At 41.6% G+C, this 17,301-nt stretch overlaps 1 protein-coding gene across 9 annotated transcripts in view; it reads left to right on the top strand.

Moving 5' to 3' along the window:
• Window positions 1-17,301, top strand: part of NTRK2 (neurotrophic receptor tyrosine kinase 2) — a 179,049-nt gene that overhangs the window by 73,120 nt on the left and 88,628 nt on the right. For 6 of the 9 annotated variants that reach the window (XM_083576704.1, XM_083576709.1, XM_083576707.1 and 3 more), the window contains one exon: window positions 14,209-14,274. The exons of the other annotated variants lie outside the window; for them this stretch is intronic. In XM_083576704.1, the coding sequence (XP_083432830.1) occupies window positions 14,209-14,274 (66 nt within the window). The remainder of the gene's footprint in view (window positions 1-14,208; window positions 14,275-17,301) is intronic. 9 annotated transcript variants of the gene reach the window in all.

Below are 17,301 nucleotides of genomic sequence, written 5' to 3'. Positions count from 1 at the left end.
ACCATACACCTCTGTTATTCCCTTGTTCCTGGATCTATAGCCATGACACCCATCACTACTTTGCTCATGCTGAAGACTGGGACTGTGATCTCTGGAAAGAAGAGCATCCACCTTCTCTATGGTCCAGTTCCTGGAGCCTTTCACCAATTTATTGTGATGATAAGAGGCAACTATGCATCAGATTGGGGCAGAGGTTCCTGTGCATATATCACATATGGATTCCTGCTATAGGTTAGGGATCTCTTTCTGTACTAATAGTATTACACATTAGCCTCCAGAATCGTGGAGACACACACCCATAAGGTTTCAAAGCCGCCACTGGGATAGGGATCCAGCTCCATCAACTTTCACAGTCCCCTCTGCTTTGATTACCTCTATGGAGTCTGTTAGTTGACCTATAGTAGATGGACTAACAGGCACTTATTTCAACATGAACATCAGACCTCAAAGCAGGAAAGTGTGTTTAGTTTCATTTTTTGCTTTGCCGTGGGTGATGTGAGTATTCCCTTTTCGTCTCATTATAGTATTTAGTAAAATTTCATTTTCTTCTACAATGATGATTAGTTATGAGTAGGGCATTCCTAATTCCATATTCTCCACCAAATTACTCAACTTCTTTTATGTACAAAATTATACCTACCCACTTGTTCCATGGTATGGGGGGAGGTCATCCTGGATTCTTCATATGCCACAACTTTTGGCTGGCCACCATGGTTTTCAACACCCACTCAAATAGCATTACAAATTCAGCATCTTTCTTAGTCTTAACGTCAGCCCTAAATCCTGTTTCACAACCCCAGCATGAACATATTCTTACGTGTGCAGGAGTTCAGACAGGTGCAAACTAGCTATACATATGTGCCAGAGCTCATGGGGGGGGCATATGCATACATGTTCTTGTTCAGTGGAGCATCTGTTGACATGAGAGTGCATGGGGAAGATTTTGCATGCAGTATCTCCAGTGCTTTTTTTCTTTAAAAAAAATGTTGAGGGCTACTCGTTTTCCCACTCATATTGAAATACTGCCCCTCAATGAGGCCAAACTTAGATTCACAAAATGTTTAAGGGTATGCATACCCCTGCGTACCCCAGGAAGAAAGCACTAAGTATCTCCATGTGGACATTAGAATCTTGCATTAGAGCTCTTTGGGTGTTTTCTTCTGTTACTGTACCCATTGAAACCCCTTTACTGTTTGGCCTTTCACATGAACCAGGGAAGTCTCTGAAAGAGCTGGAAAGATATTTGGGCACTTCATTTTGCAACGCAAAAAAAGAGTTACCTTAGCACTATGCTGCTGGGTTCTGTCTGATTCTGTGATGCAGTTAGGGGTGGTGGCTGATGTCCTAATGCTGTGATATATCTTACCTGATCTCAGGAACAGCAGAGTTTCATCCCAGAAAGAACGAAACAAAGAAAGCAGTGTGTGCCAGACTGTAGCATGCATGCACAGTAGCTAGGGTTCCTTCGGGACTCTGATCTAGAGACTATATCCTCTTGGGGTGATGTTGTGCCAGTGAATGCATTAGCAATTCCCTTTATCTAGCCTATAAATTCCAAATCCTGCGTTAGAGTCAGCTAACATATATCTCTGCAAGCAACTAGTGCTTCAAAGGAGCCTCATGAGGGAAAGGGAGCCAGGCAGCTTACCAAAAAAGGAGCCAAAAGAACATTGAATGAGCATTAAAGATGTTCTGGTCAAATGGGAGCTGAAACAATATCCTTCGTTTTACTTTGACTTCAATACAGCACCTACCATATTTTTCCGTGTATAACATGCCCCCGTGTATAAGACAACCCCTATTTTTTGGGAGTCCAAATTTAGGAAATGGGGGGGGGGGAGATTGCCCAGAGTTGTTAAGCTTTTTGGGGAGGGGTTGCCCAGAGTTATTGAGTTATTTTGGGGGAGGATTGCCCAAAGTTGCTGAGCTTTTATGGGGGAGGGGTTTGCCGACAATCTCACACCCGCATGACCGCTGATGCCAATCACCCACCCACTTGCTGCCAGCAGGCCTTGCTGGAGCCACTAATCACCCACCCAATCACCGATTACAATCTCCTGCTCATGGCTGCCACCAGTCGCATGTCCCCCCTTCACTATCTGTGTATAAGATGACCCCCCAATTTTTAACAATATTGTTGTTAAAAATCCCATCTTATACACGGATAAATATGGTATATTGTAGCAAGGATAAATTGTTCAATTGTAGCCTGACACATTTCAATGGCAGTTCATAAAATTGGATACACTCCATTTCTAGATGGAATTACTGTACTACTTTTTTTGTATTCTCCACTTTCCAGCCAAGCACCATTATAGTGCCTGTTCCTTTAGTTTTGAACACTTTGATGAATGGATGGATGAATGAATGAATCTTTATTTACGTCAGTCATCGGCCATAGCAATAAAACAACAATACAATATACAAAGAATAGAAATAAAAAGTCAATTATAGACTTACTTTGCAGATGGTAGGCTCCAGCAGGACCTGGCATTTTGTTCTTAAGCCTATAAGCCTATCATGTGTATGTTTTTACCAATAAGTAGGGTGGAGAGTATGCAGAGATGAATTGCATTTCCCAGCAGTTTTTACAAGCTCTCCTCCCACATACACCCTATTAATCATAATTATGAATATTTTACTACTAATAAAGACATTTGAAACTATATCAACTGGTGCTTTAGCAGAGTCTTTCAAATATTTTGGCACTGTTAGGGCTGGGCGATACCTGGTTTTCAACATTGTGATATATCACCAGCTAAATATCACTATATAATGATATATTACCATGTCTGCAATAAGGAGGAAGAAATAAATAAGGTGAGGAGGGAGAAGCAGCTGAGATACATGGCCCAGCCCTACAGCTGACCTCCATGCCACTCTGACTCATGCCGGAAGGGTGGGGGTGGGGCTTCCTTGAGCTTCTCAGCTGAGTCGCAGAAGCCTCCTTGCCCCCCAGCTGAGCCGTTCATGCCGTTCTGGCCCATGTGAGCCGGAAGGGTGGGTTTCCTTAAGCTTCAGCATCAGCTAGCTTCACAAAACAATGCTTTCTGTCAGCGGCTTGCACACAAAGAAGGGAAGAAGGGAGGAAAGAGCGCTTGCTCACTCAACTCAGGGAGACACAGAAGAACCGACTGGCTTCCCTGTTTTTCCAATAGGGTCGTACCTCGGAAGTCGAACGGAATCCATTCTGGAAGTCCGTTCGACTTCCAAAACGTTCAAAAACCAAGGTGCGGCTTCTGATTGGCTGCAGGAAGTTCCTTCAGCCAATCGGAACCCCACGGAACCCGCATCAGACATTTGGATTCCAAAGAACGTTCGCAAACTGGAACACTCACTTCCAGGTTTGCGGCGTTCAGGAGCCAAAACATTTGACTTGTAAGGTGTTCAACTTCCGAGGTACGACTGTATCATGATTTTTGCATAGCACACGCACACATACAAGTGCAGCACCTCTACACTCATACATACATATACACATACACACACCCACACCCCAGTGGCTCCTATGGCACTTTTTCTTTTCCTAGTGGTACTATCACGACTGTCTCTCCTTATCCTTGAAAGCCTGTTTATGTTCTTGAGTAATTTACATTACTCAATTGTATTACCATAGAAAAAGCATAGCTGTCGTTTTTGTATTTCATCCAAACTAAAAATGGTGGGGTGTTGTTTTTTTAACCTTTCTCGCTGTTTTCTGCTGTATAGATTGAAATCATAGGTATTCATTTCTAGCTACCTAGCCTGATAGAGTTGGAAACACCATTCACCTCCTAATTGCTGCAAGGACCTGACACATTAACAGTGGAAGTGGTGATATCGCTGTGTAAGCTAATAGAATCGTGTTACTGTAGGAAGGCATGAATTTGACACCGTGTACTAATTTTCACTGCTGTCAATAGCATTACATTGTCCTTGGGGCCAGAGTTAAATGAAATGTCCTTGTTCCTCTCAAATACCTTTTTTTTAATGGACAGTTTCTGGCTGTTGGAAGTTTGTTGTTGCATTAACTAATCAGCGAGAATATTTATTTCAAAGATTTTCCCCAGTCCGTTTCTGTGACAAACCCTGTCTTAAGTTCCAAAGCAAACCTCTAACATTGTAAAAAGTGTTATTATATTTTACAACAAGGATGGAGGATTTGTGGTCTGCCAGATGTTGCTGGACCACAACTTCCATGATCTGACTCTGTTAGCTGGAGTTGATGGGAGCTGGGAGTCCAAGAAGCATCTTGTGGGCCACCCCTGCTCCAAATGAAGGCCCCAGCCACTAATTGTTGTTGTTGTTGTTCTTATTTTATTTATATGCCACTCATCTAACTGGGTTGCCCCATTTACTCTGAGTGGCTCCCAACAAAAAATAGTAAAAACATCATACATCACTAGGTGTTGCCATCATCACAATGGACCACTTTGCTCTATTTGTTGTTGTCGTTTAGTCGTTTAGTCGTGTCCGACTCTTCGTGACCCCATGGACCAGAGCACATCAGGAACTCCTGTCTTCCACTGCCTCCCGCAGTTTGATCAAACTCATTCTGGTAGCTTTGAGAACACTATCCAGCCATCTCATCCTCTGCCGTCCCCTTCTCCTTGTGCCCTCCATCTTTCCCAACATCAGGGTCTTTTCCAGGGAGTCTTCTCTTTTCATGAGGTGGCCAAAGTATTGGAGCCTCAGCTTCAGGATCTGTCCTTCCAGTGAGCACTCAGGGCTGATTTCCTTAAGAATGGATAGGTTTGTTCTTCTTGCAGTCCATGGGACTCTCAAGAGTCTCCTCCAGCACCATAATTCAAAAGCATCGATTCTTCGGCGATCAGCCTTCTTTATGGTCCAGCTCTCACTTGTTCTATAGGCAGCTACAGATTGCCTCTTAGACAAGAACATCCAGGAGGAGTTCTTTCCTATCCAGAAGCCCAGGCTCAAGTTCCTACACCTGCCTCTTGTAATATTAGCACTTCTGCCAGTAACTTAAAATATCAGGCAACTTAGGCAACTTGCTAAGCTTGAATCACTCAAATACTCTGGTTTAACTGGGCTGCAGAGTGTTCATTGCGGAGTATCTTTGATGAATGTTACTGGTGAGACAAGCCCCTTTCCCATCCAAGTAGCCTTATTTCGCCGTTGTTGGTTTGTGCAGATGTAAAAATGATATCCAATACAGACCAGTTGTACTTAACAGTTACATTTAGAAAACAGTTTCCCAAAGCTGAACAAAAAGGTGCTCGGTTAGGAATAGCATGCATTTTTTAGGAAGAAATTGGGGGGGGGGGGGAGACTTTCACTTCATTCCACAAAGAGGTGAAGTTCAAAGTAGAGAATTGGAATTCATTAATGATTCAGAATGGTTGGTTTCCAATTCCATCCCTTTAGTCACAAGGCAAATCATGGTCGATATTTCTCTGTCAAGGTCACCACTATTGTGCCCCCCTCCCCAATTCATATGCACATTGTCACCTGTCAGACATTTAGGAAGCCTTATCTAGCCATTCTTCCTTCATGAGGAGAAAGGCAGCGTTGGGAAACGCTGTCATTTGAGGCCAGGATAGCAGTCCTGAACTGGATGAGACATGACCTCTTCTCATCCTGTCTTATTTTGCAGATGATAGGCTCCAGCAGGACCTGGCATTTTGTTCTTATGTCTATAAAAAAGAAAACAAGTGAGGAAGAGAGAGTAGAATAATATAATAATAATTTATTATTTATACCCCGCCCATCTGGCTGGGTTTCCCCAGCCACTCTGGGTGGCTCCCAATAGAATATTAAAAACATGATAAATACACCATACATTAAAAACTTCCCTAAACAGGGACAATCCTCACCTGCCTTATCTCCTGCCAGACTTCCATGGAGGGAATTCGTCGTCCTTGGTTTAGCCTTCACCATATGAAATTGCGTATGAAAGAAATAATGTCACTTCAGACCAACCTTTACCTGTAACAGGCCATGCACGTATATTATCACCAGCAGCAGCTTGCATCTCTCCCACATCAAGGCTCTGTAACTGCCAGAAAAAGTCGCTGCCAGTATGGCCTTCTGGTGGGTGGGGGCCCTTTCCCAGGTCATTCACTGTTCTTAAGAAAAAGCAGGGAAGCATGAGTTGTTTCAGATTTTTAAATGAGCCAATCAGTTTCTGATCAAGTGCAGGTTTCATACAGAGACTCTTGATACTTTCGTTCCCTAGCCACAGTCATTCTTAGCAAAGCCTGTCCTCACATCCCAATCCAGAACAGACACTGTAGATTCTGTTGTTTCAGGTATAAGGATCAGTAGCAGCACTTCTATGCTTTGCCCTTCTGTCACTCTTGAACTTTGAGGCTCTTCACCAAGATCTTGGAAAGTCCAGCAGCTTTTCTGATGGAGAAGGGGATCTACAAATATCCACTCCTCAACTACCTGCATGCTTGTTTCTTTCTTTGTTCCTAGGTCCTGTTTCTTAAACATTTGGAAATAACAAGCTCTGCCCTGTAGATGCATAGTTTTGTCATCTGCAAGGATGACAAAATCAGTCACTCCTTTTGTAATTGGTTCTCATTGTGTCCATAGAATCAGTCTTTCTGTTTCCCAGCAGCATGAACTTGGTGAGTGTACTTGTGATGCTCCTCTAACATGATGTTGTGACATGTCTTCAGTCTTCGTCCAAGCTTCTGGAAATGAATATTTCATACTTCAACTTGGGCAAGATTCTACTTCAAATTCAGATTATTGAGACTGAATATGCCTGCTTCCAAAATAAGTGTAGTGCCTCTCCGGTGATGAATACTCTCCCTGGGGAGACTTGCCTCGCACCTTCGTTATATATATCTAGGCATCAGGCAAAAACATTCCTCTTTTCCCAGGCCTTTGGCCTTTGAAACTTTTTTTGGGGGGGTTGTTTTTGTTTGTTACCATGGTATGTAGGTAACAAACAAAAAAGAAGGAAAAGAGCATAAGTTCCATGACTTAATGGTGATACGTCTGGCACTAGTATACTTTGCACACCTCGTCAGGGGCCACTGTGTCCTAGTCAACATGGCTGCAAATGTATAGTGGTGGCCAAAATGCATGTGGTTTTTGGAGCTTGTGAGCCAAATTCATGCACCTCAAATCTCTTCCTTCACATTTCTCTGCTTTAACACCATCTGGGCTGTACAGTGGTACCTCAGGTTAAGTACTTAATTTGTTCAGGAGGTCCGTTCTTAACCTGAAACTGTTCTTAACCTGAAGCACCATTTTAGCTAATGGGGCCTCCTGCCGCTGCCGCGCCACCGGAGCACGATTTCTGTTCTCATCCTGAAGCAAAGTTCTTAACCTGAAGCACTATTTCTGGGTTAGCGGAGTGTAACCTGAAGCGTATGTAACCTGAAGCGTATGTAACCTGAAGCGTATGTAACCCGAGGTACCACTGTACTGACTTGGAGAATAAGTGGGCTACCTCTAAGCTCATAGTTATTCCACAGAAGTGATCTACATCCTCTTTGCATCTATGTCCTTTTGACTAAAAAGTATGTGGCACCACCTGGATGTTTTTGTAGCTTGGTGCCAGTGGTATGGTAAAAAGAACTCAAACTAGGCTTAGGTTGTGGTCAATGCTCCCCCAGGGGGTACTCAAGGGTACACAGTACCTGCACCTATTTTTGTTGTTGTTAAAAAGTGTGGCACTTTCTGTAACAACTTCATGGTGAGTACCGGCACCCATTTTTCTAGGGGTGGAAAGCACTGGTTGTGGTGGATTTGGTTTCCTCCAAAATAGCCTTTAGTCAGGGTTGAAACAAAGAACTCTACAGAAGGAGATATCAGCCCTTGCCAGTACCCTGGAAAACTTATTGTCATCTTGCATAGTTTGTCAGCTTATTTTGTGAGCCCCCCTCCAGTTCACAGGGTACCCAACCTCTTAAAGCCTTTGGACCCACTACATTCTAGATCCTGATTTTGAAGACTGACTGGTGGTAGTCATCTCAGCAAGCCAGGTATCAGCATTTGGGATTCTGCCTTTCGGGAAATAATTGTGTCTTTATCTGCTAGGAAATGTAATCTTTAGGCCCATTAAATATTTTATTCTTAAGACTGACCTGGCCTTTTCTGCAGGGTGGAAGATTTCTTCTTCTTTTCTTCTGCCAACTGCCTGCCACTCCTTGGGGGAAATTCTTGATGTATACAGAGCTCTCGTGTGTTATGTAAACAGGATGAAGCTCATTTGACAACACAGACCCTATTCTTACTTTGGAAGAAGTTATCTTTGGCAGGACAGTGTCTATGAGCTTCCTGGTGCACTGGCTTCAGGAAAGTATAGAGCTGCCCTCTACTTCTTGCAATTTGCAGCTGTTTGAAGGCATGCTTGCTTATTCCATAGGGAGTGCTGCAGCCTTGGCTTCTTGGGCCACTTTTAGATCTTTACTGGGTATTATCCTTTGCCATGATATGAAGCAGGATCAAAGGGCTGTCCACCGGGGACATACTACTTTTTAATGTCCTAGCACTAGCTGCATCCTTCCCTTCAGGGAAAAGAGATAAAACTAGGATTTGTCTGCGAATTAGTGTTATTCTCAAGTGAACATTGTGGCGTTCTGATCTGATGGAACATAGAAAGTTGTCTTATACCAAGTCAGACCACTGGTCCACTTAGCTTGGAGTCATCTACAATGTCACAAAGATAAAGAGAGATGAACTAGAGAGAGAGAGAGAGACCAGAGGTTTAGAAAACAAGAGTGCTAAAGTTGGGAATGCAAGATAGTTGGAGGAAGCTTCACCACACCCAAAGCTATGGGCTGCAAATGTAATAGTTGAAAAATCTGAAAGTGATGACCCTTTAGCCAGTTAAACCCTGACTTGCTGACCTAAACCCTGACTTGCATTCCCTTGACCTAATAGTGGGGCATTGCTTTAGTGGGAGAATGGGATATTTCCACCTCTGATATCAGTTGCCATACATGATTCTTATTAAATACTAGTACAGTTGCATCTTTCTAGTCCACCTCTTTTTAATTTACTGGCTCCCGTTAGAATGATTGTCACAAAATGAATGCATGTAACTGAATTTTGATTAGCACTTATTTGGGGGGGGGGTGATTGGGAATGGAACCAGTGGAAAGAGGGGAATCCTTGTCCCTTCTTCCACCTCCCACTTTCTCTTTGCAGATTCCCATAGATTGTCTCACTCCGTGAGATTATAAATTGAAGGAGGATAAGGCTGTGTTCTCCTTTCACTGTCAGAGACAGTAAGCCTCTGAACACCAGTTGCTTTCAGGCTTCACTGAGAAGTTGCACAGGAGGGGGAAATAGAAAGAACCTGGAGTTTGACTTTAAGGATGATCAATACCTTGGCTATTTAAATTGTGTTGATATTGCCTTCATCCTACGAGCTTGCAAATTACATTTATTTTGCAGGTGTAAACCAGTTGAATAATTCAGATGCCTTCCAGTAAAAACAGACAAATAAGTGTGGATTGGAAAATATACAGTATGTGAGATATCCAAAAACAAAAGAGGAATAGACATGTCTGTGTAACTAGGTATCTTAATTTAACATTTGTTTTAGAAACTAGGGCACTAGATAGGGTGAATTTTTCATGACAGGCTTCCAAATCTGAGAAGAATATAGGAGGCATTTGAAGATGTATCAGATATTTAGACAAGGTAAAAACATAAGCAATGGAAAGGGAAAGGAACCTATCTATGGTGATTAAATATGTTACATAATACTGGCATTAGAAGTATTTTAGAATTGACTGCTAGCATTTGGCTTTATCATATATCAAGGGCACAAGTAATCAATAGCTGTTAAATATAGCAGATCCAAATTTGTAGCTGCTCATAAGACTACATCAGACAGGGACCATATGCTGTTCAATTTTATTAATCCCTGTGACATTATACTTACAGTTCAAGCAGGTTTCATGTATGTAATACTGATTTAATGTTGTTCATAAAAAGCCACTAATAGAAAAATCCATTTCTATTGCCTTCTCTCCCTGTGTTTCTTGGGATACACTAAATCAATGACCATGGGAACACAATGTATTTCTGAATAGCCATTGGAAAGCATTAAATCAAAGGTGGGTTGCTTGCTCATCCATAGGTTTTTAAGGGCTGCCCTGCTGTACCCAACATCTACCCTCATATGCATAAAAATTGAGTTGTCAAATGGCCATAAGAATGCATTAGGACAGCTTAGCTCTGTTGAATCAGCTACAGGCATTGCGGCCTTCTATGTCAATGAAGTGTGTTACCAAATGGCCGTAGGAATCTGTTGAGATGGGGAACTGAACTATGACCTGTATGAATCACCAGGAGCCCAACTATCTGTCAGAAATACATTTAGGCCATCCCACCCTGTGCCCTGCAGAGGAATACAGTGGTACCTTGGGTTAAGTACTTAATTCGTTCCGGAGGTCAGTTCTTAACCTGAAACTGTTCTTAACCTGAAGCACCACTTTAGCTAATGGGGCCTCCTGCTGCCACTGCGCCGCCGGAGCACGATTTCTGTTCTCATCCTGAAGTATAACCCGATGTACTATTTCTGGGTTAGCAGAGTCTGTAACCTGAAGTGTATGTAACCTGAAGCGTATGTAACCTGAGGTACCACTGTATACAGTACTTCTAGGATTTTGCCTAACAATATTCCAGTGTCTTCTTAGCCATTCAGAAAGTGCATAGGTTGTAGCTTTCCAGAACCTAGAGTCTAAGAGTATGTGTGCGACTGCACAGCTGAAAAATTAATATAACTCTAATTAGCAGGGCAGTGGGATAGCCTTGAAAACCTGGGACAGTGAGATAACATAGGTGCATCTGCTATTAGTGAGAGAGAAAACTACATTCTCATGAGCTGATTTACCCAGAAAGCTGAGCAAAAGGAGCCATCTTTTTAGAAAAGGCCTAAACATAAAGACCAGTTTTCTTGACAGGCCCCTCTCTACTCCCCACCAGCCATACTTAAACTACAGCAGCATACAGAAAAGGGCCTCTCGGGTAGATCTTCGGCAGCAAACAGGCTGGTAAGGGAGAAGGTGGTAATTTAGGTAAATAGTCTCATAATAAAGCCTGCTTCTCATAAACGACCATGGGAGTGCCCTGGCATATGTTGTCAGTCCTGAGACATTTCTTGTAGGCTTTAATGCCTGCCATGTCAATCAGCCCAATTTTGAATGGCCATTCCATCCAGCATTTTGGATTCTCCTCAATTGCTTCCTCTGACCCAAACTTTCACAGCCATCCTCATTTGCATAAAAATCAACAGCGTTTCCAGATGGCCACAGAAATGCATTGCAATGGGCTGGGATTCCACTCCTTGCCTTGTCATCCTCCAAATAATGCTATACAAAAGGCTTGTCAACCTGAATGGCTATTAAAATGCAGAGGGTTGGATGGAGAAGGTAATGCCTGATCAGTGCTATATAAATGCATTGCTCGTGGTTAGGAAAAGGTGAATCTATCAATTTCAGTTTCTCATTTTTCCAATTTTAAGTTCAGTTCTCCACATTTCTGGGATGCGGGTGGCGCTGTGGGTTAAACCACAGAGCCTAGGACTTGCCGATCAGAAGGTTGGCGGTTCGAATCCCCGCAACGGGGTGAGCTGTCGTTGCTCGGTCCTTGCTCCTGCCAATCTAGCAGTTCGAAAGCACCTCAAAGTGCAAGTAGATAAATAGGTACTGCTCCGGTGGGAAGGTAAACAGTGTTTCCGTGCGCTGCTCTGGTTCTCCAGAAGCGGCTTAGTCATGCTGGCCACGTGACCCGGAAGCTGTATGCCGGTTCCCTTGGCCAATAAAGCGAGATGAGCGCCGCAACCCCAGAGTCGGCCACGACTGGACCTAATGGTCAGGGGTCCCTTTACCTTTACCTCTCCACATTTCTACAGCAGTTTGCAACTTTTGTTTTTAAAATCCTCATAAAAATTCATCAGCACGTTGGTGTGAATTTCTCCTAACATACACGTATTTGCATGCAATTTTGTCTAATACACACACATTTGAAAAACAAATTCCGTTAATATAATGCATTTTGAATGTTATTTTCTTCATTATTTACATTTTTATGGACACTTTACCTCAGTTTATGCATTTTTGTACGCATTACTTGGAGAACTGCACTGTGAAATTCAGAGAAGTGTGGTTTTGAATGAATTTTGTATTTTGGTTTACATGTTGTTTCAGAAAGTTTAAATTAGGTCAATTCAACTTCAGATGAGAACTGAATTGAATTTCTCCCCATCTCTCCCCACAGTGTGCATTAACTAACCACTAGTTTGCATTGGGAGTTAACAGTTGATGCTGAAGTTCCCATTGCAAAATATTATGTGGCCAGCCTGTATCTAGTTTCATTCTTCATTTATGTAGGATGGTACGCACTTCAGCTCTGTGATAGTGACATGATTAATACAGAGTTTACATACACAGAAACACATTTTGTTGCACTAAATTGAAATTAAGATTTGGCCAATAAGAAGCTGCCATATCCCAAGTCAGACCATCTACCTCAGTAATGTTTGCACTCAACTGACATCATCACACCTGGGTTACAAGTTTTCCCAGCCTACCTGGAGATGCCAGGAACCGAATCTGGAACCTTCTGCATGCGAACTGTTCCCCAACTGTGGCTGACATCTATGAGCTATCAGCTCACATGTTACATTGACCCTAATAATGCAGATATACAGACTGTGCCCACATGTACAAAAACATGCCCTTACTTGCTGCCTGAATGCCATGAAAGATGCCATGTCATTTAAGGTTAAGAGAAATGGAATCACTGGACTCAAAGCTGTTGTATAAAGTAGGGCAGGTTTCAATCTGTTCTGAGCAAAGTCTTGGTTTCCCCTGATCTGATTCCAAGTTTAGTCACAATTATTCATCCCACCCAGTCTCCTCAGCTGTTTATAGATAAGAATACGTGCTCACAGAGTTCTTTTCCTGTCCATGCATACCCACCCAGTCAGTTCCTACTCCTCCCTCCATAACAAAAGAAAAAAAACTACACAGTCTTTTACCACTTCTGCACAAACTAGCTTAACTTTAGCACACTGCCTTTAATTTCAGAAGACCTGGTACTGGTTTCCTCTACTATCTTCCTCTCGATGAGTAGCTGGAAGTTATTCCATTTACCCAGCTGCACCCTTGCAGAAAGCAGTTAAGACAAGAGGGATGTTCCAGTCATGAATTTTTGCCCTGACTTACTGACCTACTTCTGAGTCCTCTGGAGTAGAAGCTGACAAATGCTGGATCTAAATAGAAATTCTAAAACATTCATTTACAATGAAACACACAAATTCACTTCCCATCTAAACAGGACTGAAACAGGACTGAAATTGATGTGTGCAAACATAGACCTGGATCCAAAGAACTGCATGATCATTTCTCTGTGCCAGAGGGATCTTTGAGTTTCTGCTTCTCAAAGAGCAGCTCTTTTTTGAAGCAGAGAGCAGTTTAAAAAGTGGTTTCTGATTTGGTGTGGGACTAAAAAGTCATTGTGGGTATGCCCTAAGCCCTTTGGTGCACCTGTAATGGCTTTTTGGATCCAGGCCACAATTAGCAACAAGGCAATCAGGGTGGTTGGGGGGAAAAACCAGACAGGTTATTTGCATTTTTATGGCATGCACATACAAACACTTACATTTTTTAAAAAATAATAGTCAGTTAATTCAGAATTACAACTATCTGCTAAAATTTAGTAATATCAGCCCTGCCTTTTCCTGCCCTTCTATCAGGTCTAAACTAGATGTGACATTAACTGCACCAATGCAATTAAACGGCAAGTTTCTTGTTATGTAAATATCGGCCAAGGGGAAGCCTTGGCAGCTTTGGAAATTGAGTGGGGAAGGGAAATATAGCTATTTATTTCCCTGTTACAGCCTCTACAAAAGCCACCTGCTAAAACTCTTTGCCTCATCTCAAATGACCCTGAGCTTGCTCAGTCTTACCCTCAGTTGCTTTTTTACATAACAAAAAGCATGTAGGTTAATTGCATCTTGTCTAGCTTTATGTGTGCTTCCCACCTCTTTCCTGCCAGAGAGGTGGCTGTTCATGACATAGAAGAATATGCAGAGATCTCCTTCAGTTTCTTTGTAGTAAATAAACACCCTCTGGAGGGAGGTTCTTATGAATAAATAGTTTAGGTGCAGACTGTTAAACTGGAGTGAGTGGTGCTGGTGTGAGCAATGGAATGTGTTAAATGACCTTAAGTTATGTTGAGCTTGATCAACACCCTTTTCTGTTGCATTAATGCCAGTGCATCTCGTTGCAGTTGAATTTAAACAAGTTGGTCTGGTAGACCACATGTGGCTGTCATTGCAAGACTGCGATAATGAAGGTGAGACCATTAGTTGTATAGACTCATAGCTCATGGACCAGAGATAAAGACTAAAATCCATTTTTCTTATTAAAAATGGATATACTATGAAACGATTCCATCATAGTAGTAGTCTTAGCGCAAAACATTTTTACCATTATTGTGTTGTGTGGTCCCATATATTTCATTGGTCATTTTAGTTTCACATCCATCCATCCTAAGAGACATAGCAATTGGAGGAGAAGGAGGAATACTACCTGTCTCCAATTTGTGAAATGAAGAAGTTCAGTAGAACATATTGTTATATCTGGTGACTCCAGCCCAGAGTTTTATGGACTCTCTGATATGTGCCACAGCACTGGCACAGATTTCCCACAGCACTTAAAATTAAATAACAAAGCTCCAGGGATGTGTATGTTGCCTTCTCCCTTTAAGCCTCTGAAGAAATATTCTCTAATCATACCTTCGTTTGCCCTAAAGTTTGAAGATTTCTTAGGACTCTTTGAGTCTCATTCCAAAGACCCATTCACAAAACTGCTTCAGTACTTTGCAGATTGACTGGTGACATCAACATGTATTTATATTTCCATTCTAATTATAGGTCACTTACTATGCACAGTTTACAATATGATAAATCCTAATACATAATCAAAATGCATAGATGTACAATAAGCACATAGCTTATAAGCTCCTTACGTCAGGGCTATAGTTCAGTAGTAGATAATCTGATGTGCATGTCAAAGGTCCCAGATTCTATGGTCATAAGGTCTCAGCATCTACAGCCACCGTAGAGCCACTGTCAGTCAGCATAGACATTACTGATCTAGATGGACCACTGGTCTGATTCAGTATAAGGAGGCTTCCTATGTTCCTACATGAGGACTGACTCATGATACCATTTCAGTATGTGAAAGCTGTGGGGGAAAGCAGCTCTGCTCCTTTCCTTTCTGGGTATGGAAATTTTCTTGGAATCCTTTTAATGCGATTAAAAAGAGGGAAAGGGTCATAGATGAGGGGTGGCAGAGTATATATACTTTGCATTCAAAAACCTCAACTTTAATCTCTAATGTCTCCAGTTAGGAAGTTTGTGGGTTCCAAATGATGGGAAAGACATTGGCATGAGACCCTGGAGAACTTTTGCCTCATAAACAATGCTGGGCTGGATGGGCAAATACTTATTTAACATATTTTTAGACTGCCTTTTAGGGCCATACTCTCAGAAAGCAGCTTCCATCATGCATAAAAGACAATTCAAATAGTGTTTCCTGGTATTATAAGTCAGCTTTCTATGTTTCTAATGGCAGACTACTGGCAGACTGGACTGGTTTGTTATTGTTTTTATAAAAAAGCCAGCAAACTTAGTTATATGAGGAGTTCTGAGCTGAAATCTATTCGTGCTGCTGACAGAAATCCAAATGTCACTAAATAAGATTGCCCTGGTTTAATAATAATAATAATAATAATAATAATAATAATAATAATAATAATATATTTGTATCCTGCCCTCCCTGGCCAAAGCCGGGCTCAGAGCAGCTAACAACAGGTAAAAATAGCACAGTGTACATAAAATCGCAGTCAGTTAATTAAAATACATTCTAAAATCAATTCAGAATCAAATTAATGGCAACCGTTGGGTTAGAGTTCTATGAAGATTATAGAAGGAGAGAGGGGGTCAGACTGTGCCTTGGCCAAAGGCCTGGCGGAACAGCTCCATCTTGCAGACCTTGTGGAAAGATGTCAAGTTCCACAGGGCCCTAGTCTCTAATATTTAGCTTTCTAGTGGTATTCCTGGTAGACCATGTAGTAAGTCACCCATAGCATACTGTCCAACGTAGCTCAACTCTCTAATTAACTTTATGTTAATTAATTTGGTAATATTTAATTACCATTCCATTCTTGTCGAACACATGGGCTGAATTTCCAGAAAAGTCTTCTTAAGTTTAACTTGGAGCTAGTTAAACTTGGAAATATACCAAGGGTTTCTTTTGTTTTTCAACTCCTTAAGCATATATAGCCCCGGATCCAGCAGAGTTAAGCATGCTGAATCCCATTGAAACCATGGCTAGTTCTGTGTAGGATTTAGGTGTCTGTTGGGGACAGCATCCACACTAGTAGTAGCATTATATCCTGTTCATTTTCCATCTCTTATCACATCAGTGGTGGCTTTAGCTGAATTCATTCCCCTGTACGTTTCCATGGAAATTGTCTAAAATGACACTGTCCATTTCTTTACAAAATGCATGGTGCAGGTTCATATTTATTTATTTCACTATCACCTTCCAAACACAATTTCAATGTACAAAATACCAATAAAACAGCTTTAAAAAGTGTTAAAAACAGCACAGAAAATAACAGTTCATGAATTTAAAAACAGTGCAAAGTTGGCACTGGTTCTTGTAGAATCAATGTAGTAGGTGCAGGGGTTTACACATAATGAGAATAAACTTCTAGGTACACTAGTAATAGCAAAAATACAATTTTTTAAACACACTGTGAAGTTTTCTGACATCAATACAATATAATTTTAATTGAATTTAATTCAGTCTTGCTATTCTTAGCAAGAGCTGCCACTGTAACCAGATCTCATATAGATCTGTACTCCCCATCTTTTTCAGTATTGGTACAGGATGGTTTTATGATGCAGCCCATTGCAATTATTTGCAATGTGAGCGAGATGTAAATTCATAGCACAAAACCTGCCAGCGTATCGTTTTGAAAGGAAGATTATTTGAAAGCTGTAGTCTTTTTAATGCCCTTCATTCTCACTAATCAATAAAAAAGCAAGGAACTATATCTTCAACACAAGCAGAATCGTAGAAGGAAGTGCTTATTAGACATTGCACAGGGCAATGTGAGAGTAATGACCCTGCGTTTGAGAAATGCATCGTAAATCCTAGATTAAAATGCTGAATACAATTTATATTTCTCTTTCTGTCTCATGCCAGGAAGATGTATATGCTGTTCAAGGTTTCAGTGGGAGAGAACACCGTCAAGTAGCCTAAAATAGCCCATTACAGGCAAGGCCACTGCAAAAGAGTTTAAGGAAAT

Source organism: Podarcis filfolensis (assembly GCF_964270895.1).
Source record: "Podarcis filfolensis genome assembly, chromosome: 11".
In the NCBI taxonomy this organism is placed as follows: Eukaryota; Metazoa; Chordata; class Lepidosauria; order Squamata; family Lacertidae; genus Podarcis; species Podarcis filfolensis.
The sequence above is the reverse complement of the archived record's forward strand: the minus strand, read 5'-3'. Positions and strand labels throughout refer to the sequence as shown.